General features: G+C 52.4%; 6 protein-coding genes across 6 annotated transcripts; 2 read left to right on the forward strand and 4 right to left on the reverse strand.

Moving 5' to 3' along the window:
• Positions 1-43: 43 nt before the first annotated feature.
• APC1 (anaphase promoting complex subunit 1) lies at positions 44-6,334 on the reverse strand (the record flags this gene model as incomplete). Its single annotated transcript, XM_046088349.1, has 1 exon — positions 44-6,334. The coding sequence occupies one exon, from the start codon at positions 6,332-6,334 to the stop codon at positions 44-46; it is 6,291 nt and encodes a 2,096-aa protein (XP_045944319.1).
• A 465-nt stretch (positions 6,335-6,799) lies between these two features.
• LDX57_006635 (uncharacterized protein) lies at positions 6,800-8,825 on the forward strand (the record flags this gene model as incomplete). Its single annotated transcript, XM_046088350.1, has 2 exons — positions 6,800-6,858; positions 6,923-8,825. The coding sequence occupies 2 exons, from the start codon at positions 6,800-6,802 to the stop codon at positions 8,823-8,825; spliced, it is 1,962 nt and encodes a 653-aa protein (XP_045944320.1).
• A 1,007-nt stretch (positions 8,826-9,832) lies between these two features.
• LDX57_006636 (glycosyltransferase family 8 protein) lies at positions 9,833-11,047 on the forward strand (the record flags this gene model as incomplete). Its single annotated transcript, XM_046088351.1, has 3 exons — positions 9,833-9,860; positions 9,990-10,425; positions 10,588-11,047. 3 exons carry the CDS (start codon positions 9,833-9,835, stop codon positions 11,045-11,047), a joined length of 924 nt encoding a protein of 307 aa, XP_045944321.1.
• Positions 11,048-11,370: 323 nt separating this feature from the next.
• LDX57_006637 (translation initiation factor 2A) lies at positions 11,371-13,763 on the reverse strand (the record flags this gene model as incomplete). Its single annotated transcript, XM_046088352.1, has 6 exons — positions 11,371-12,551; positions 12,608-12,836; positions 12,905-13,328; positions 13,387-13,458; positions 13,535-13,604; positions 13,739-13,763. The coding sequence occupies 6 exons, from the start codon at positions 13,761-13,763 to the stop codon at positions 11,371-11,373; spliced, it is 2,001 nt and encodes a 666-aa protein (XP_045944322.1).
• Positions 13,764-18,220: 4,457 nt separating this feature from the next.
• Positions 18,221-19,185, reverse strand: LDX57_006638 (uncharacterized protein; the record flags this gene model as incomplete). Its single annotated transcript, XM_046088353.1, has 2 exons — positions 18,221-19,016; positions 19,115-19,185. 2 exons carry the CDS (start codon positions 19,183-19,185, stop codon positions 18,221-18,223), a joined length of 867 nt encoding a protein of 288 aa, XP_045944323.1.
• A 1,024-nt stretch (positions 19,186-20,209) lies between these two features.
• On the reverse strand, positions 20,210-21,754 carry LDX57_006639 (uncharacterized protein; the record flags this gene model as incomplete). The annotated part of the gene is made up of 1 exon (XM_046088354.1): positions 20,210-21,754. One exon carries the CDS (start codon positions 21,752-21,754, stop codon positions 20,210-20,212), a length of 1,545 nt encoding a protein of 514 aa, XP_045944324.1.

Here is a 21,754-nt window from a genome sequence, read left to right on the forward strand (position 1 = left end):
CACGCATAGTACAGATTTGCACAACGATCAGAACAAGCAAAGACTAAGCATGATCCCCGACCTGAATCCCCCAGATCTTCCAACGTGTTTCCTCTAGAAAGTCCCGTTTGAGCCACGGGCTATCCGATTGTCTCGACGGCCCCGATCCCGATCCCTCCGTCTCCTCGTCCGTTATACGAGCCCGCTCGTTCGACTCGGTTTCAATCCAGCTGAACAGGAGTCGAAGCTGCCATATGCGATCGCGAACCTCGTCGGGATTCGCGCCGCGGCCTAACATGGCTTGGATCATATTCTGGGCGGTACTTTCGATCACGAGTCTGCTGTCTACCGCGGATTGGCGCAGCCAGGGCGCATACGACACTGTGCTCTGGTGCGAGGGTTGGGCGCGTGCGGGGAACGACGCCGGGAGCACCAGGGCCTTTTCGCGGGCGTCTAGTCCCTGGAGAGACTTCAGGTTGAACACCCATTCCCACATGCTTTGTGCAGGTGATGGAGGCGTGCGGCTGACGGCGCCTGACGCGAGTAGTGCGTTCAGGTTCGGCCACGCTGCCGGTGGCAAGCCCTTGCCTTGGTTCGATATCGAGGTAGTGGACGGAAGCACGTCCTGCGCCTCTCCATGTCCGGCGAGGGTTGAGACGAACACGGATGAACCTGTGGGGTTGTAATTGGTCTTGCGTCGGAGGTAGACAGACTGGTCGCCGAGCCGGAATTTCTCGCGGAGGATGGGATTGCTGGTGAAGTCAAGCATCAGAGGCCAGAAGTCGGCGCTGTTGACCTCCACTTTAGCAATACCTGCCAAGTCGGGCAACAGGCAAGGCGCGGCAAATTTGCGACTGTCACCGTCCAAACCTGTCACTGTGATCGGGATGGAAATAGGACGTCGAGAATCAATGTCGCGGGGCACGAGGCAGCGAGGCTCGGCAGCAAGTACCCACAAGTGGCGGAAGGCCTGGAGGTGGCATTTATTGTCAAGCACTGTGGTTGGGAAAATGGGATACAAGGAGCAGATGAGTGAGGCGATCGCCAGATCGGACGTGCCTAGAGTGTAGCTCCCTCCACCCAAGAACAATAAGCCGATGGCCATGTGCGATGCCATATGACTGCCGTAAGGCGTCTCGGTGTCTACACGACCATGCAGAGAGCGCAGGCGACGAAACATTGCCAAGTCTCCAGTTCCTGCCATCACTGCCGCTGCTGAAAGCGCAACAACGTCCTGACAGTGTCGAACCGAATTCCGCGCGAGCTTGCCATCATAATTTACAACGGGGAGTCTGCAGATGCGGATGAACTGATCTAGATAGGACAAAAGGAGATCTCGCACTGTCGTCTGCGCGGAACCAGCGTAGCGGAGACCAAGGGTGAAACAAAGACCGGCGATGATGTTGAAGAAGGGCATGTCGTCGCTCTTCAAGCGGCGGACACCGGTCAGGCGATAACGCCGACGGTAAACCTTCGGCAGGCTCTGGATAAACCATTCATCGCTGGCTTGAATTCTATCCCACATAATGACGTGCCGGGCAAGGGTGCGAAGCAGGAACAAGTCAGGCCGGACATAGTCAAAACGAATGGTTGTGTCTGGGATATCGATCTTCTGTGCCAAAGTCTCATCATTGGTCTTCATGAAGATGATGGCCAAGGCGATCGTCGCGCCCGCAGTAGCCCGGTCGAGTATATGAGCCAGATCGACATTTTTGGTTCCCACCGCGACAGCCAGTAGCCTCTCCACGATGTGCATGTCTCGCATACCTCTGAGGTCTTTGCCCTTGGCCAAGTTGATGAACCCAAGCGCAAAACCAGCAGCCAAGCGGTACCCTTCGTCACGCAGGTCTCCGTGTGATGATGGAGACCCGTCCTCCTGCTCCACATTTTCGATCTCCGACAACATGACTTCACTCATTCGGCGATGTTGAGAATTGCAATAGAGCAGCCCAATACCCATAATTCCCGCAGTTTGCGTCAGCGGGGACAGATTGAGTTCGGCCGCACCGAGAGGCAGCATCCTTGTAACATGTACCGACAGCAGGCGAGTGATCAGGGTATCCATTGTACCAAGATAGGATGCCGATAGTCCAAGCAACAGCCCAATAGAAGTCATCGTATGCTTTGGTGTCAAATACTTGAAAGCAACCCACTTGGCCAATGATTTGAGATGTCCATTGAGACCAAGTGCTAGCAAGAAACCGGCGTGCCGGTTAGTTAGATCCTGGGGCTTGTTGAAGAGGATCCACGATGTATCTATTCCCTTGGAGTTCCGCGATATGGCAAGTCCGGTTGAGACGCCATTATGGAAAAACGCCCAGCATACTTTCTCCTCGCTGAACGCAGCCCGGTCGGCACTGACAGTTACATTGGATGGCTTCATAACACACTGTAGGGAGAAGGACGGAATCGGTAGCTTCTCGGTCAACAGAGGCAGACGTCCGCTGAAAGCGAGCATAGCCCGACCAGTGGGGATTGACAGGGTTCTTAACGTCACAAGCTGCACCACTTCTTTCTGTGCTTCAAGAAGGTCCGAATCGGTCCATTCAGGTTCGGGGGCACACTCTGCTATGGGTGCCTTTGATTGGTTTAGCAACCTAGCAGCCTCGATGAAACGCTTGTCTTCACGGAAGATCAACCTCGTCACGGAGAACCTATCCGCTTCGGCTGAAGCCTCGAACGAATTGATCGCGTCGATATCCAACGCCGAACTTCCGATATGATGGAAGTCACGCATGGCCTCGTGGGTCAGAACAGGCTGCAATGGCGATGACGGGGGGCCGTGGTTGTTGGTATGCATCGAGATGCTCAGATCTTCTCGATCGATAAGCTCTAATAGCGTCGAACTCCACGACGTTGAAGCATGCATTTGTGACTTCATGATAATCTCGTACAATGGAGTGCTGACTCCTTCGGGTAATGTCTCAATGATGCTTCGGGTAAACCCCCAGCGATAGAGAAGCTTTATGCGCTGGAATGCTGTCGACAGGTTTTGCACCTCCGAGAGAAAGCCATCCAACGCCAGGGTCCTTGGGGTTAGAGAAAAGCATTCTTGCCACAGGCGTCCCTTTCGAGACGTCCGCTCGGATGCAGTCACCAAGCTGAGAAGTGTAAGGAACCGTGATGAATGTTGTCGCCATGCACTCTCCACGTGAGAGAAGATCGAAGGGGGCTGGAACGGCTCCGAGGGCACGTCCAGCGTGGAGATTTGAGTCTTCTCAAACTCCCAGCGGTCGATGCTGGATATCTCCATGCCATAATAGGAGTCCTCGGCCCAAGTCCATGATTTCCACCCCAGCCACCCGCCGATCTGAGCCAAAACAGGGGCGAGAAGCCCTAGAGATTTGTGCGACAGCTCGCTTTCGCAGATCGAAAGCTTCTGCTCTTCTCGGAGAAGATGCAATCCTACAAGTATCGTACATAGAGCAGCGCGACGTGAGCTTTGGCTATATGAAAGTGCTGTTGGCAGATGGCCATCGGTTCCCACTATCGCCGCGCCCTCGGGCGTCTGTAGGAATTGCCGAGTCAAGGCTGCACAGCGAAGTAAATAGGTGTTTTTTCGATAGGTGGATCGGCTTTTGCCCTGCTGTTCGGATTTCGAGGTCATTTTGCCGGAGTTCGCACTCTGATCTTCTTCGGCATCTTGCTCGACAATCCATCCCCAAGAGCTGTTGGTCATCCAAGGGGCGACGACTCCGGCATAACCTGACTCCTGATCCAACATCGACTCCCAGCTCTCTAGGTCGACATAGCTTCCGCTACTTGAGCGCAACAATCCTTTCTTCCTTCTAACGGGCTTTGCAGGCATCTGTGCGGGATCGTTCTCGATGAACGGCACTGCCATCGAAAATAAGACAATGACCAAGCCAGTCCATTCTATATCCGACTCGTTTATCTCCCTTCCGCGAAGCCATTTCACGGTTTCCCACCAGGCGGTCAATATTCCTTCCCCAGCCTTTTCAGAATCGGGCAAGATGAACCGGAAAACTTTGAAGACAGCCTTCACAAGCTCGTTATGAGGCTCCATCATAATCTGAAGTTTGTGTCTTCTTCCCAGGGAGTCGATTAGATCGACCTTCCCTTGGGTGGAAGGGTGGTCAATTCGGGATATTGCGATAGACGAGTCCGTCATAATACGATTCATGCCACTTTCTCTCGGGCGGCTCAATGCGTTAGAGGATATACCGTAAGTATCGTATAACATGAGATTCTTAGGAATCTCGATTGGAATAGAGCTTGTCCATGGAGTCTGTAAGCACAGCTCGGACTTCCCTTTATCCCCGGTGCTCAAGGTCAAGATTCGCAAAACCTCTCCATCAACAATCTTGCAGGCATCGTGTACACCGGGAAAATGCTGGATACCAGTCGCTTGTACCACGAGAGAGCGTGTCTCGGAGCTCGATTTCTTTTTTGTCTTCTTAAAGAGGGTGTCTTTTTTGGGATGCGTAACCTTGTCCGCCCTCAAGTTAATAGTGGACATGGATTTTGCTTCTTGATCCACGACGCAAATGGCCAAAGTAGCTGAATTTCCATTGGGCTCATTTCCGGTTTCAGAGGGACACAGGGTAATGATCTTCAGACGTCGGGACCACTTGGTCTGATTCGTCTGAAAGGTACCAGAGAATCGAGACGAAAAACTCTCGACCTTGGACAGGAAAACCTCTTCGGGAAGGCCTGACGCAGATTCTTTCAGATCCATGTTCTCGAAACCTTCAAACAGGGTATCATCGTTTAACTCCTGTAGAAGTTTATCAACAGGGGCATCAACAAAGCTGCTTGTGGCGCTATAGACGGAACCGTTTCCCGTCTGCAGAGAACCTCGTGGGTTGAAGCCAAAGCTGCCACGCGTTCTACCAGCACCGATCGACTGCCGCAGACCTCCATGAGGGATAGAGCTCGATTGACTTCCCGTTGCAAGATCGGAAAACGTAAGCCTATCCGGACCGGCTGCAAGATCGGCTCTGGCAAGCAAAGAGCTCACTCTTCGCGAAGTTTTCAATGGCACCCCGATATCGCCAAAATCCTGTCCCAGTTTCGAGGCCAGATCATCTTCGTCTGGTTTGCCCTCGACCGAGTATTGGGACTGCGACAGACCTGGTGTGCTCCACTCATCGCCCCTGGCTCCCAGGCTCTCCCGAGTGGCAGATGGGCGAGCTCCGGGGGTCGTTGTTCCGGTTGTCATCCCAAAGTGAGAGCTTCGTCTTTTTGACCGAGTACCTGTTTCTCGTCTTTTCTTCTTTTGAGAGGGCTGAGCTGTTTCATCCTCCCTGTATCGTGCAGTCCAGATGGTATATAGCCCTGTGTTAACATTGACAGTTATCACAATAATCAAAGGGCCAGTGGCTAGACTTCGGCTCGAGTGAGAAAGCTCATCCTTCGGAGAAACATATACTATCTCATCTGCAGGATCCAGGGTATCAAACCCAGAAAACCTGCTGTTCAAGCTACTGGCCTGGAGCCAGCGCGACGTCTGGTTGGTTACCACGAGTCCCATTTCAGAATGGGGGTCCATGAGCGAGAACACCCTGGGAAGATTCGCATGTTTAGGGGAGCGCGGCTTCAAGCCAGTGTTTTGAATAGGGGATATCGTCAACGAAGGGCGTTTGGCTTTACCCGAAGGTACTTCCAGAGACTGGGAGGTGCGAAAGTCCGTAAGTGTAGGTTGAGAAGACATAAACGAATTGGGTGGAGCCATTGGATAGAAACTGGGTTCCTTGCTATTTTTATCCTCTTCCTGCACTTTTCTTTGGAACAACAAACCTCGGGGTGTTGCGAAAACTGACTCGACCTCAAAGGGTAGAGGAACAACATGGCTGTTGCCCGCTAGGAAGAATATGTGCGCCTGCGACTTGAGCACAACCACCAACGCTCGCGACAGCGTGCTGGTCTTCTCATCGGAGTTGCCATCTTGGGTTCCCCTTCCACGGACGCTCAAGGTCACCCCCGAGGCTGCAACCTTCGACTCGCCGGGTGAAGAAAGTGGGCTATGCGAACCGCGACTGTGGCCAGGGTCGTTGTTTGCTCGGTGTTTTCCTCTTCCTCCTCCCACATATTGTGGAACTTTTTCGTCAGATCTCTTTATCTTCCCAACCGAAAAATAGGTCAACAGGGCGTGTCTGATCTCCTCTTTCTCGAGATCCAGCCGAAAGACCCTCTTTACCACCCCCGCACGAGACCAGACCACGCAGCTCTTTGTCCAAGCAAGCTCGTCCTCCACTAGGCCATCCGGGCCCTCTTCAACACATGTTGTCCATTCGTAAAGGTCCTCCGATGGATCCGTAGGGAGGACCCCTTCCGCGACGAGGAACGGTACGGCCGAGGGTTCGTGGAGGCCAAGGGAACGAACTGTAGCCATTGTCGGCGCGAACGCTTAGATGTAATTGTAGAATCTCTGGCACTGGAAGCCAGGATATGCACCCATGACCATTGTCAGTTCATGCGGCCAAATCAAATCGAGTCGGGGGTGACGGTGCGGCGTAGCTTTGGGGAAGTGGAATGGGAATACTCGGTGGTGGGTGGACGCGCGAAACGCGGCGACGGAAGCTTGGGATCAGCTGCTTTTTCTTTCCTCCGCAAGTCAGTCGGTTTTCCCTCCCAAAACAACATCTCACTTTCTCCCACCTCACTGTTAACCGGCGTTTTCCATCGACCGGACCACGGAAAATCTCTTCTGGCACGAATCCGCAACTGTCTCTCACTTAATTGATATTATCCATTTTTCCTGGGGCTTAACACCGTGGGTGAACTGTGGTTCGCCCTTTCCCTTCCCTTTTTCCCCGGTGCTCAGCAAAGATCGACCAAGCGCCATCATCCATTCCAAATGCCTTCCTTTCCATCTAGACCCTTGGTCCGTCCCAGGGACACTGGTCTCCAGCTAAGGTATGAATCTCGGCATAAGTTATAGAGTTTTGCAGCACTAATAGGGAGTTCTTTCCTCTATCAGCTATCAGCTTCCTCACCGTGTTTACGCAGCCAAAGGCTACCCGGTCCTCGCCCCTAATGGGTCATCAGTCATAGTATACGGCTACGAGAATGGTCTGAAAGTTGTTTGGAGAGGGGGCAAAGCATTCGGCGCGCTGAAGCAACCGGCCGACAACCACAAGCCTCAAGTTAACGGTAACGCGGACGATTCGATCATGATCATTGATTCCGATGAAGAAGATGTTGCCGAACCTTCCAAAAACGAAGCTCCAACCTTTGAATTCGAGGACGAAGAACCGGAGGTTGACCCTGCCCACCCGTATGAGGGGCTCCTGCGTGAAATCGATATTCCCCTTGCAAGCAGAGTTCTCGAGTTGGCTGTGCCTCACATTGTTCCCGAGACCGCACGCTCGTCACTTGATCCTTTCCCTCCAGTTCTGAAGGATACGATTGTAATCGCGGCTGTTTGCGCAGACTACTCGACTCGGATTGTCGCTCTGCCTTTGACGCCACCCCACCCCTCTAAAACCGATGTCGCCTCGTGGGTTCAAACGCTCTCGATCAGTGGAGGTGTATCACATCAAGAGATCCCTCGAGGGGTGAGCATCACATTCACATATCAGGAAAACGAACAGAAGGAGGATCAGCCCAGGACGCGAAGCCGAGCTGCATCTCGACCCAAGGAGACGGGCAGATGGGATCTTCTTGTAGCGACCCATTCCGCGGAATCGTCTGGTCTGCTTATATTACATCGCATCCACATCGCGGAAGAATCTGGAGCCTACCGATTCCGTGATGACGAAATTGAGACCAGACGTCGCTACCTCCCAACCCCGGCTAAGAGCATCTCGTTCAACCCATCCTCCTATCCATCCCCTCGACACTCGACACTGCTCGTCGCGTTCCATACCGGGTGTGTCAAGATCTATTCCTGCTTTTCCACGAAGCCATCCAAGGCCTCACGACGGTCGTCCGGTCCTCAGATCGACTTTGAAACGTCCGAGACGCAAGGCAAGTGGCTGATCACTCTGTACCCTGGATTCGAGCAATTCTCCGCGCAGCGCAAAACAATCATCCACGCGGAATGGGTTCTCGGAGGGCGTGCTGTGATGGTCCTTATGGCTGATGGCGATTGGGGAGTGTGGGACATCGAAGGAGCCGGACCAGGAACCGCCAAGGGGCCTCTTCAGCGTCAGTCCAGCGTGCAAGGTGTATCAGGCGGCTCGCTGACTGCCTTTTCGGTCAGCGGACGTATTCTGAGTCCGCTATCTGGAGGAAGTCGGGCTGAGGCCAACGGTTCTTTTGTTGAACAGAGGCCAAAGTTTGCGCCGTTGACACCGTCCACTAAACGCGTGCGGGAAGATACGCTACTGAAGGGCGCCACAGTTGGCTCGACCAGCCCATCGTTATGCGGCGAGATCTCGGTTTATCAGACCAATTCCTATCGGGATTCTCTGCCTGACGAATCAATTCTGCTGCGTCACGGCAACCAGGCTGCGGCAATCCCGAGTCTCCTGTCGCTATGGCGGAACGCTGTGAATGCTACCGGAACTTTTGATGCGTCCAACCGCTGCCGAGTCTCTGCCATTCAGGATATCTTCTTGATGGGTGAACGCCTGAAGGGAATCGGACATATTCCCGCTGCCTCCCGCCATAACCGCGAGTCTGAGGGCGACAGCTTCGACATACTCATTACCGCCGAACATCGAATCACGATTCTCGCTCCCAGATTGAAAGAACCTGAGCCTGCCCCGATTTCTCGGCTGTCCACGAGTCGCACACCAACCGTCGAAACCGACCAGGTCATGCTTCGCCGCGGCGAACTTGACGTGGAAGGTATGGACCGACTTCTAAGCGGCATGGCAGGTGGCAATCGGTCTTTGCGCCTAGGAAGTCCTACCAAGCGGCCACGGGTCTTTTCATAGAATTTCGTTCGATAAGTCAAGGCCAGCACTATCTGCCAGCCTAATTTCGTCTCCCGGGGCGCTTACATGAGCTAGGGTCGTTACTTTGAATTCGACAACAGTATGTCTTTTTGTTTGCGCGTGATATGCGTTGTGATAATTTGACCGAGAAACGCCGATCAAAGGTCTTCCTCGGCGATACTTAGGGCCTATGACATATTGCATCTAGAGATGGTTGTGAATGTAAGATGAAACATGGAAACGTGACCGATCCAAAGATACCCAAATTTGAAAATCTTCCAAGTCTTCTGCCGCTCCTTTTTATCCCCTTTCCTTTCTTCCTCATGCTTTCACATTCGCGCTGCAAGGTGGAGCGCAAGGCGAGGACCATGCCTTGAAATCCTTTTCTTCGGAAGGGATAAGCTCTGTATCGGATGCGATATATCAATGGGCCCTGAGCCTTTCCCGTCAAATCCAGTTCGCTGGACTCTGTTGAGCCACCTGGCGGTTTATACCGTCAAACCCTTTTAACACGTGTTGGATCATCTGTCTGACTTTCCGTTTGTGGTGCCATTGATCAGTCCTGCCTCGGCGGGATAGACTCTATGACCCCTGTTGTCCAACTGCAGGGGGCTCACGGTCTGTCCTGGACAAGTCTACATCAGTGGCAGTATCAAAGGGGATGGACAACAGCCAACTCGGAGTTATAGGGGGTATGGACAACAGGAGTAAACGGGAACATACTGTAGAGTTCCTGAGTAGATTAATAGACGAAAAGACATCTATGCTGCATAAACTGGTATACAAACAGACCCGACTAGTTTCGAATCTATAAATGCAGCCTTCCTTCCACGTGATCCTCCATGCGGAGAGATTAGATCTCATTACATAATCTCCCCGATAAGATCGGAAGAATCGCAATCGGAGGTCCCCCGCCTTAGTTATTTATTAATCCTCCTGAAGCCGACGATGCGGTGATAAAGCAAGCAACTTCCAATTGATCTTCCTCTTATTGACCAGTACTCAGAATGACTCAATCCAACCCCCCGAAACGCAGTATGTCAATTCATCCTATCCCCATCCAGCGCACAATACACCCCCCGCTTCTCCCCCACCCCTCAATCTAGACCCAACCCAACAACAGCGAAATAACCAGAAGCAACACTAATCATGAATCCCATCTAGTCTGGGCTTCTCTAATAACCAACCTCGACTACCTCCCCGGCCTCCTCACACTCTCCCACTCCCTCCGCACCAGCAATACCGCCTACCCATTCGTCGCATTCTACACCTCCTCCTTCCCCACCGAAGGCCTAGCGGCCCTGCACGCGCGCGGCATCGAGACACAACACGTCCCGAACCTCCAGCCTGGAAACAGTAGCAGGGTGTATTCGCATGATCCACGGTTCGCGGAGACGTGGACGAAGCTGGTTGTGTTTTCGTTGACGCAGTATGAGCGCGTCGTTCTGCTCGATGGGGATATGTTGGTGAGGAGGAATATGGATGAGTTGATGGATTTGGAGTTGGATGGTGCAGGGGAGGGTGAAGGGACGAGGGTCTTTGCAGCTAGTCATGCTTGCGCGTGTAATCCGTTGAAGAAGGAGCATTATCCAGAGTCTTGGTATGGATTCTCCCTGCCCTCTCACTCATGTTATTCCTGGGCCGCGGGTCTTTCATCTGGGATGTGATGTGAGATCCTATACGGAGTCTTCTCTCCCAACGCCTAATGATCTGTCCCAGATATATACCACACTATACTCGATGCTAACAAACAGGGAAATAGGATACCCGCCAACTGCGCCTTCACGACGCAACACACCAACCCCACACACGCCCAAACCCACGGCGCGCCCTCCTCGACCGGCGTCGGAATGCTAAACAGCGGCCTCCTAGTCGCCGTCCCCTCGCCACACACATTCTCCCTCATCACCGAAACCATGAACACGCCCTCGCGGACCGACCACTACGACTTCCCAGACCAGGAGCTCCTCTCGGACGTATTCCGTGGCCGATGGGTGGCGCTGCCGTACGTGTATAACGCGCTGAAGACGCTGCGGTGGGAAGGCGTGCACGATGCGATATGGCGGGATGAGAGCGTCAAGAACGTGCATTACATTTTCGCGAAGAAGCCGTGGCATGAGAATCCTGCGGACGAGATGGATGAGACGCATCGGTGGTGGTGGAGGGCGAATTTGGAGAGGCAGGAGAGGGAGAGGGAGGGGGGGATTATGGATGGGTTTTAATCATTTGGTTAGGTATATGACCCTAGTTGATATTCTTATATATGTATTCGTCTTTTTCTGTTTATCCAATGTATATACAGCACATATACCTCAACTCTGTCGCCGGGGATGGTTTTGTTTCTAGATGATAAGGAGTTGACCAAAGAACCAAAAAGATAGCAACAGAATTGGCAGACTATATGTACAGCCTAGATAGAGAAATGACAGACAAAATGAACATACAAACAAGATCCAGACAAGAAATTCTAATGCAGCATGAGACCGGCCTGAGGAAGATATCCTAGAAAAGCCAGACAGGCCTTTTCACCCGTTTCCCTCATTCTCTATCCAGTATATCCGAGGGAATTCAATTCCTTGCGCACCGAATCTTCGGTTTGAATCTTCTTCATCTGCGTGTCTTCCAGTTTCTCCCCGCCTGCAAGGCGCATTTTCAGCTCGTCGATCGCCCGGATCTTCTTCAGAAGTCCACGGATCTTCTTTTCCTGCGCGGTGGGGGCACCTGCGGCGTCCTCGATGGCGGCGGCGGCAGCAGCGGCATTGGCATTTGCCTTGGCCGGAGGCGCAGCGCCATTGGCTTGGTTGTTGCCGTTCTTGGCCTTGGAGCGGCTGCGCTCGTGGCCCTTGTCGCCGCGGCGGTCCGGGCTGCGTGCCGGCGGTGCCGCGTCTCCGTCCTCTCCGTTGGGGTTGCCCTTCTTCGCCTCACGCTTCTTCTTGTTCCGCGCGGCCGACTTGGAGAGTTTCTCGGGCTGGTCGGCACCAGGGGGGAGAGCAACGCCTCCACCAGGAGCGGCTCCCGGAGGAAGGAACTCCTCGGCACCCGGCACTTCGCGTCTCCGGGGTTTTCCGAATCCGTTTAGAGAAGCAAGGCCGTTGGCGCCATCCCGAACATAGGCGGCACCGCCCTGGTCCTCTCGCTTGAAGGCCAAGGGAGTCAGTTGACCGCGAGCGCCGGGAGGGCGGTACGCACCAGCCGGCTTGACGGGTGCCTTCCGGGTACTGAGATACGCGGCAGCCGAGGGGTGGGGGGCAGGGAGAGGGTTGAATGGATCGGTCAGAGGGTGCTGGGTGGTCGACTGAGGTCTCCAGCACACATCGTAAAGCTCGTTCATTTCCTCGTTGTACATCAAAGCCCCGCTGACATGCCAGAGACGAATGCCATTGTCCACTCGCAGCCGAGGGCTGGTGGTGGCAGTCAGAATGAACTGGCCGTCAGGGGACCATTCGCAAACACTCGCGTTCGATGCTTCCACGGTAGCGATCTTGTGGTAGTTTTTGTCGAGGTCGTACAGATCCATCTGGCCCGCCAAGTTTCCGAAGCCAGCCACGAGAACGAACCGACCATGGGGGGAGAACTGAATGGTGTTTCGAGGGGCCAGAGGGAAGCTGTGCTGGGGAACACCACGGAAGTTGAAGATGGTGGTCTTGGCCGGCATGTAGCCGTACACAACGCCGAATTCCTTCGAGTTGGGGTTCCAGGTCACGTCATGGATGGGACCCTCCTTGTCTATCATAAGTTAGTACCTCGTGCAGGGATACCGTTAGGGTTCGAAGACTACATACCCAAGTCCACGCGAGAATCAAATCCTCCACTAGCACCCAGAAGGTAAAGCGTAGTCTCCCCGTAGTAACTCTTGCCAGACTTGTCGACATCGGTCTGCGCAAGCACAATCAAGGTGTTACCGGAGGCATTCCACTTCAGCTGAACCTTGTCGCCCTTGAAGAAGGTCTTCTGCGAAACGGGCGCTCCGAACTGCGGCACCATAAACACTTTGACGGCGGCCGGTTGTCCCTATGAGCAAAACGAGATAGGTCAGTCATATGTTGGTACGAGCCATCGTAACATGGTCCACCACTAACCTTGCGTTCGGGGATGAAAACGGCAACGGCTTGGTTCTTTCCGGGCGAGAGGGCAAAGTCGGACACTCCCTCCACGCGCAGCTTGTTCCAAACCTTATACAGGTTGTCACTTTCGTAGAATTGGACCTCGTTGGTGACCACACGAGCGCAGAAACGCTCATCAGACGTGTACTGAAGGTTCCAGCCTGTCTGCGACTTCTGAACGTAGCTGCCGACGATCGTGTGCTCGTCTCCATTGCTGTCGGCAGGCGTCTCCACCACCTTCCAAACCTTCAGGTTCTTGACGGCGTCACCATTGGCATCCTTGGTGGGGCGCTGCCAGGTAATCAGGTAGGTTCCGAGCGGCGAGAATCCCAGTTCAAAAACGTTGTCGGCAGGGATGTTCGTGATGATATGACCGACGGAAGGATCAACGATGGTAACCCTATTAAGAGCTGGTCAGTCACAGGGTCTTCGCGTAAGAGGTCCGCTCGTATACGTACTTGTCTTGAGACGCCCACGCAAAATACCGACCGCATGGCGAGTAGGCACTGCAACGGAGGTTGCCTTCAGGTCTGGGTACAATCAGGTCAGTCCATTGTTCATGTAGGAGATCGATAAGATCCAACGCAGATACGGGGCTGTGCATACTTCTCGAACCCCGACAAAGGCGCATAAACGGGAGCTGCATCAAAGATGCCAATGCCCTTAACACTTCGGTCTGCGAAAATTCAAGGTAGATCAGCGACTCGTCCTCGATCAAATCGGGTACCTGAGCACGAATGACTCGAACTCATCTCGAACCCTACTCGAACAGTGGGAAGGGAGGAAGCGCGAAAAAGAGGCGAAACATACAAGCAAACTGTGTAGGAGCGGCCATATTGACTCTTATTTAGCCTTCTGTTTTGTGGAAATTCTGATGTCGAAAAAAGTCACGGTCGAAGTGGGACGTGCGCGTGCAGATGCAATGTTCCAGGACTTCAGCGAATCCGGTCTCTTGAAAGGTACTGAGTGGGATGCAACCCGGCGGTAGATGATAAAACCGGTGGCGATGCCGCGAGAAACTCAGGTGTAACTTGTAGAGATGACGTCTGGACGAACGTGTGCCAAACGGTTGAGACTGGACGAAAGAGAAGAATAACAACCGACCGAATTGGTAGCGTTCTGAAACTGCGGGCGATGCGTGGCGAGATGTTGTTTGTCTGACGCAGCAAAGACCGGCGCCCACACAAAGAAACCGACGGAGTTGAGTGACAACGAAGACAAATTGGAGAAGCAGTCGGGTCTCCCAGAGAATCCTCGATGCTAGACAAGTCAATGCCAGCAAAAAGTGAGACAAGGAAGACTGAAGGCGGAGGAGGATTGCGGGTGGGGGAGGTGCAGAAAGGTGGTGGAGGAGAGCGTTGGAAGAGAAAAGAGAGAGCAAGAATCGAAGGTCAAAAGGTTTATTGTCCAGCTCGTTTCTGCCCCGCTGACTGGTTGCACGGGTCTCACCGCCCTCGGGTATTCTTGGCTCTATTTCTGCCTTGTCTTTCCGCCTTTCGTCGCGGGCCGCGTCGATCCTACGCCAAGAGTTACTTATTTAATTAACTTACTCTTATATCACCCCTAATGTCACAATCAGGAAGCAAGAGATGCCGAAAACCCTTCAACTCCTACAACAGGAGATCACATACTCCGCTGCCAAAGAGGATCAGAGTAATATCCTGCACAAGTTGACCTATAGGCCTCAGAGGAACGAGTTTCTTAACCATATCCATCAACACCGTCCCTGGATTAAGACTATTGTATCTCATCACCTAAACCTTCGTCCAGGGGTCACCTGTCAAGTTTCCCAGCCTGAAGAATGGCTGCACGGAAGCTTCAATCTCTGTATTCCTGTGAAAATAGACGAACCTGGACGAGTTAGTAAGAAAAAGGTACTGATCAGATTTCCGCTACCTTACCGAGTTGGTGAAGCTTTCCGACCTGGCAATGCAGATGAGAAGCTTCGCTGCGAGGCTGGGACATACGCATGGCTGCAACAGAGGACGCCTTCCATTCCTGTATCACGCCTATATGGGTTTGGGCTATCAACAGGTCAATGTGTAAGTAAGGACAGATCAATAAAATATCGCAGATTCACTAACTACGGCCAGTTCACAGCTATTGAGAACATGCCTTTTTTTACCCGATGTCTTCATTACCTCCGCTGCCGATTACTAGCATTCTTTGGGTACCAGATCCCAACGCGATATGTCCCGCACTCCATCCATATCCCTCGTGGTCCAGGGACAGGCTATCTCTTGATAGACTTCATCGACAATTCCCAGATGCTTTCAAACACGTGGAACGAACGTCATGGCGATGAGAGATTGCGAAAGAATCTCTTTCGAGATCTAAGCAAAATCCTTCTAACCCTTAATCGAGTTCCCCTGCCGAGGATCGGGTCTTTTGTTATTGATGCAAACGGTTACCTAAGTTTAACAAATCGGCCTCTGTCTTCCGAGATCCATGAACTTGAAAATGAGCATATCCCAGTTGATATGCCTCGAAACTTCACGTATTCAACGGTTGACTCTTACGTTGTCGATCTTCTTTCCTGCCACGACAGCCGCATGCAACACCAACCCAATGCAGTCATGGATCTAAAGGACGGTATTTACCAGATTACGGCCTTGACAATGATGAAAACAATCTTCCCCCATTTCTTCCAACGTGAACATCGTCGTGGACCTTTCATCCTTCATCTGACTGACCTCCATCCAAGTAATATCTTTGTTGACGACGACTGGAATGTCCAATGCGTGATTGACCTAGAATGGGCGTGTTCGCGTCCAATTGAAATGCTACATCCTCCGACCTGGCTGACAAATCAGTCTGCGGACAAAATAGACCTCGAAATATACAGCAAGGTCCGTGAAGAATTCATGGACATCCTTCAAGATCAAGAGAATCTATTCCATGGTAAGGCCGGTCATGCAACATCCCTGTCATCAGTCATGGAAAAGGGGTGGAAGAAAAGAACATTCTGGTTCAGCCTCTGCCTGCGGAGCCCTTTAGGCATCCACCAGTTATTCTACGACCGGATTCAGACAAGGTTTGCAGAGGGACATATCGACGACGGCGACTTCTTCCGAACCACTATGAACTATTGGAGGGAAGGAGCGATTCCCTTCTTGCATGCCAAGGTTCAAGACAAGGAACGATATGATTTGCAACTTCAGGAAGCATTCGAGGTCGAGGACTGAAGATTGCGGGTATGCTACCGACCACAAAGACTGCGAACCAGTGATAAATGGACCATCTTGGTTAGGTTCTCGGTTCAGGATAAGTGACCAATGACTGCCTTTTTTGGGTTTCATGGAACGTCATGACAAGGATTATTAAAAGTCAACTTATGGTACACAGGCAATTTGCAATCACCTTCCTCCGCGAGCGGTGCTGCTCGCATAAGAATGCGGAGTTAGTGACTCGCAAAGGGCTCTAACGGGGGACGCAACTCATTCCCAATACAGGCAAGTGGAATTTTCGTAAGTATCGTTAGAGGCCAGCCAAAGGTATCTCTAGTGGTTTATTACCATTACATCGAGAAAAGCGCCGTAGATGAGAGGGCTTTGCTGGATAATAATGGGTTTGTGGATGGCATGTGCCCGATCAACACTACCAACTCGCTCATCTTTCTGATGATAACTGATGATAACCGCGCCGCCAACAACTGCGATTTCATCATGAAGTCGACTTTATCCAAACCCAAGTCGACTCTCTACAATCCATTCTGAAAGTAGCACGCTGTATCATTCTCACGGATAATGTTGCTCTTGGCGATGAACCCCTCCTCCAAGCCATTCTATGTGAACGAAACCCGTTCCGTTCCTCTAAAACTCACAAGGGTTCCTCAATCCGAGCATGGTTTTCGCCAAAGCATCTGCAGATCCGATGTTGGAGGTTCTCCAGAATCAGAGATTATATCTGAACTGTTTCTTCCAAAAGAATATCGCCCGCATTAAAGCGAATCAACGCCGAGCATTGTTCTATCCACTCAATGCAGTCAGACTGGACTTCTGAACAGTAAAAGTGAGGAAGGGTCGCGAATTTGCGCAGTATCATCTATCGGCTCATCCATAAAGCACCTTCTTCCGAGCTCAGCAGCAAATGGATCGTGAAAGATCTCCATACTCTAGGCCTTGGGCCTTGGTGAGATGACCAGAGTCCAGGATTATGGTCGAATGAATTGATAATCCATAATTCTTGACTCCCCCCCCCGCCCGCCACTTTTTATCAGGTCTCTTCAGTCAAGTTGTCCGCTACCCTTTCCTGTATTATAGCATCCGCCGTCACAGGACCCTGAAAATTGTTAGACAAAATAGATTCCGAAAAAAACAGCAGTCTAGAAGCGAAATCAAACATCGATATACCCAACCTAATGATTCGAACCAACATCCCTAGAAACAGTCCAGCAGACCGGGGCCGTGCCGGATCGACACGTCAGTGATCATAGGATGTCTCTAGTATTCGTTGGGGAGAGAAAGAATCTCAATTTTTCTGCTAAGTGATAGATTCGACCTGTTTGAATTAAGGAAATACGGCCAATGAGTGCGGTCCTAGTTATTTAGGGAAGTTTTTTGGATGTGATTGGTATTTGTATAGGAAAGTTATGCGATGTCAGTGGGCTGTCATCTCTTTTCGCTGTGGAACTGTCATTGATAGTAAATGGAGGAGGAATAGAAGGTTAAAAGAGAAATAATTGCGGATGTGAAGAAGAAGGAAGAGGAGAAGAAGAAGCATGGTGGTGGAGGAAGAGGGTGTTGTTGGGGAGTTTAAACAACAGGGAAGCTTCGAAAACAACCCCCTCCTCCCCCCGAGATAAGTAGAGACTGTCACAAGGACATTCTTCTTGAAACACCTGTCCTTATGATCTACCGCTAATCGGGCAGTCTTTAGTTTACCTGCTAGTTTTGAACAAATGAATCTTCTTGCTCTGCGCAAATTGTCACTCATTGCCCATTGTTCATATCTATGGACACTACGCTATTGTATAAAGACTCTCCGGAGCATCTGTTCAATTCAAGCAAGCGTATACTAACAAATAAACAATCCCGTGAGGAATAAGAATACACCCTACTATCCTACAAATTTCATGAGATCAACCTGCCCTAATATGGGCTTCCCAAGCTCTGTGTCCGACCATTGGTCCCCATAAAATTACAATTTCCTGAAATCATTCAAGTAAACGCCTATTTCACCTTTTGTTCATCTTCTCCTTCTTTCTTTTGTTTTTGGTTTTGTTTTTCTTTCTGTCGCTTTCACTGCATTGTTATGTCGTTTTATTCGGTGCCCCGTGAACCACCTCGTCGATCAACCCAAACGTTGCTCGCTAATCAAATTGCCAGGCACATCTGGATCCGACGGCGTCGCCAGTCGTGGAGTTCTCACCGTTGTATCGACCACGTCCGGGTCATAGGTCATGCCGTCAACCATCCGAGCATCTTGTGCCGGCTCGGGGTTGATCGATCCCGAAGGTGACATCGCAGAATATACCCTAGCGCTATCGCTCGACAGATGAGGGAGCGACGCAATAGGGTTTGATCGACCCGTGGGACTACCCAAGGAGTTGGGTCGGCCTCCAGAGACAGTGCGGTTTAGTCCCGAATGCGAGATCGGGCCACTGATGGTGCTGGCACCTTCTCCAAACCCGACCAGACTGGCATCCCCTTCGCTGATATTGCCTACGCTGGAAGTGCCGTCGTCGGGATCTTCGCTCATCTTATCGACATCGGGCGCATCGCTGCTACTGGCCCAGGTCGTGCGAGCTCCCACACTGCCCGTGGCGCTAGCGCTACCCACTGTGCTTCTCTCCTTCAGTCCCATACTGCTATCAAAGTAGCCTGGGGCTTGCGAAGTTGGCGGCATAGTCGTCGGTTGGGAAGTAGCAGCGGCACCTCCCGCCCGAGCAGTGGCCACCCGTTCTAGCCCCGCCAGGCGAGAAATTCGATCGGCGCGCTCTGCTTCCAGAGTGGTGGTGGAAGTCATCGACGTGGAAGGTGAATGGTGCGCATGACGACCGTGAGGGAGAGGCTGGCCTTGATGACCATCCTTGATCGCGGTGGTGGACAGAGCGGAGAGGGAGGTTGTTCCGGAATTCGGGGTCCCTCTGCGGCGGAGAAAGAACTACGGTTAGTGGGCTTTGTACAAGCGGATCATTTCAAGACGGTAGGGATAAGAAGACGCGAAAGAAAGGGTCAACCTTACGGGCCCATGTCCGAGGGAGTCACCGGATCAGATGGCGGAGGAGGCAGATTGATCAAAGTTGGGGTTGTCATGATTGATTGCGATTACTCAATTGTATGTAAAGGTTTCGATTTCACGATGAAAAGAGAGGTGAGTGAGAAGAGGAGAATGTTGGTCGATGGTAAATAGGGAGGGGTAAGGACAAAGGGTAATAAGATAAGAACGTATGAACTGGGATTGACTGAGATAGCAGTCACGGCGATCTCCCGAAAGAGCTGGAAGTTAAAGAAAGACTCCGCGTTGAATCGCAATAAAAGGTCAGTCAAGCTGCAGGTCAAGAGTAAAGAGCAAAGATCAATTCTATACGAATTAGGGAGACTGAGCAAGTAGGTGATCAAGAAAGGGAAGTTCGACTGCGAGATGGCGAAAAAATAGCTCCGAGACAGACTCTCCACAACAGTGATTAAGGTTTGGTTTCAATAAGATTCGAAGGGGGGAGAATGGAGTCCTGGAACTAAAGTCGTTGGAAACCAACGAGACAAAGTGAGGCTGCAAAGCGACGTCACCCGAGACGATCTAGGCGCTGTGTAGAAAATCCAGAAGGTCGCTCTCGTCTTCCAGTTCTGGGGGGTTCCTGGCTTTGAGATCCTAAGGGAAAGATCGATTGAGACATTCTTTTAAGAGGATCTACGGATTTTCGAGAGGAAGGAAAGAAAGAAGAAGGGAAAAGCCTCTTGGGGACGACGGGATCGGCTGACGTCACGGGTCACGGGCGGCAGGTGACCAATCCGAGGCGTTGGTCAGCACCCGTTTGGGTCTACTATAAAGAGGTACCTATACTCTACTCTACTACTGTAGGAACAGGGACTCCGAAGAGATAGAGAGCTATAGATACTAACTATGTATATGGATCTAAAACTACGGTGGCTTTATTTCCATCCAATACCAGGGGCGTAGTAATCGTAAATCGTGCATAATCCTGTCCATGACGTACAATGCTAAAAGAACATAATCCATCCCCTTTCAGACAGTGGTTATTCCCCACTCACGTTTATCATATGGCTAGCTCCCTCTCCCCCTTGCTTCGCCAGAAAAGCCAACCCATGCAGCCTTCCATTAGTGGCTGGCCTTGCGGCTTTCATAGTGGCCGCGAAGGTCGTCCACCTCTTTCTGCAGGCGGGTCAAGTCGGCCAGGATGTCGCGTGCATTAGACGGCTCCGGTGTAAACGCAGGCTTCTCATCCGCCGGCTTCTCCGAGCGAAGACTTACAGAACGAGTGTCGTCGCTGCTGTGATTACTAGATCCCCGTGTGCGTCGCGGAGGTGGAGGAGGGGGCAGAGGGTTCTGTTGCGATGCCCTTTTATTTGCCGTCGCCTTAGAGTTGGAAGGCGACGTAGAGGCCGAGGTGTCTACCACCGATGTCGACGATTTCGGCACCGAAGTTTGGATGGAAAGAGGAGGGGGCTGTGAAGAGTTCTCGTCAGAGGACGAGGTGTCGACCCGCGCATCCCGAGTTCGAGACGGGTTTAACGACCAAGAGCCCGGGCTCGGAGGAGGTGATTCGGCGGTGACATCCACTTTGATAGGCGGCATCGATAACCGGGACGTATTGGCTTTGGAATGCGTCGTTTTCGATCGCCTCATCTGGCTGTGTCGCCGCGCGAGCGGTGGCGTTGGGGGTCGTTTGTGTTGGGATTGACTCCGTCGCAAAGTTTCTGGTGGTCTCTCCGATGCTTGCCTCTCTCCCAGGCCAGCAAAATAGTCGCCCTGGGATTGAGAGAGTCGAGGCGAAAGTGAGGCCTCCGAGGGGGAGCCATGGAAGGAATAGCGGTTGGTCGGCCTGGCCGGTGCAGGTTGAGCTAGAGAAGACGCCGTGCTAGAGGTGGGACTGATCAATTTCCCATGGTGACTTTTCGGTGGAGGCGGAGGGACCCTGTCCCGGTTACTTGGACGGCTAGCAAGATGTTTGGAATCTCGCCCGACCCCTGGGAGGTTTGCAATGCCCGGATGCGCCGGCGTTTGGGATACGTCCGTGACGCTACTGTTAGTAGTACGGGTCCCGCCATGAGGGGTCAATGACCGGATAGATGCATTCGAGCTGGCCACGGGCGCGTTCCCGCCAAGCGGTCTCGCGTTTTCCTGTCCCGGAAACTGGTCGTGGGTTCGCGTCCTCGCCGGTGGCCCAGCAGATGACTCGAAGGCTGTTGCGGAAATAGGAGGGGTGGAGGGAAGACCGGGCTGCCGGGCTCGGCGGAAATCTTCGTCGAGGGGCTCTCGAGGGACGTTTGTAGGGTTTGACGTAGGAATCGACGCTGGTCTTCGTCGTGGTCCATCATCGTCACTCAGGTCCGAGTGTTGGAAGGGGTCGGAGAGGGACTGATCGTCCGAGGACAATGAATCGTCGTGGCTCGGCGTGGGGTTGGAAGAAGGGAGGTCGGGAATGCCGTTCGGATTGAAGGAAGGATCGGGGACAGTATACACAGGAGGTACGGAAAAGTACGAACTCCCAGCGGTCGAATGAGATGATGATGAAGGGTGCCCTGCGGGATCTACGATGGTCAGCCTTGCAACGGCCAAAGAGTCGATACTCGAGGAAACCGGCAATGACAGGTCCAACTCACCCTCTGACTTCTTAGGGCGGAAAGGATTTGATCCAGACAT

Source organism: Aspergillus melleus, assembly GCF_016097325.1.
Source record: "Aspergillus melleus strain CBS 546.65 chromosome Unknown contig3, whole genome shotgun sequence".
Lineage (NCBI taxonomy): Eukaryota > Fungi > Ascomycota > Eurotiomycetes > Eurotiales > Aspergillaceae > Aspergillus > Aspergillus melleus.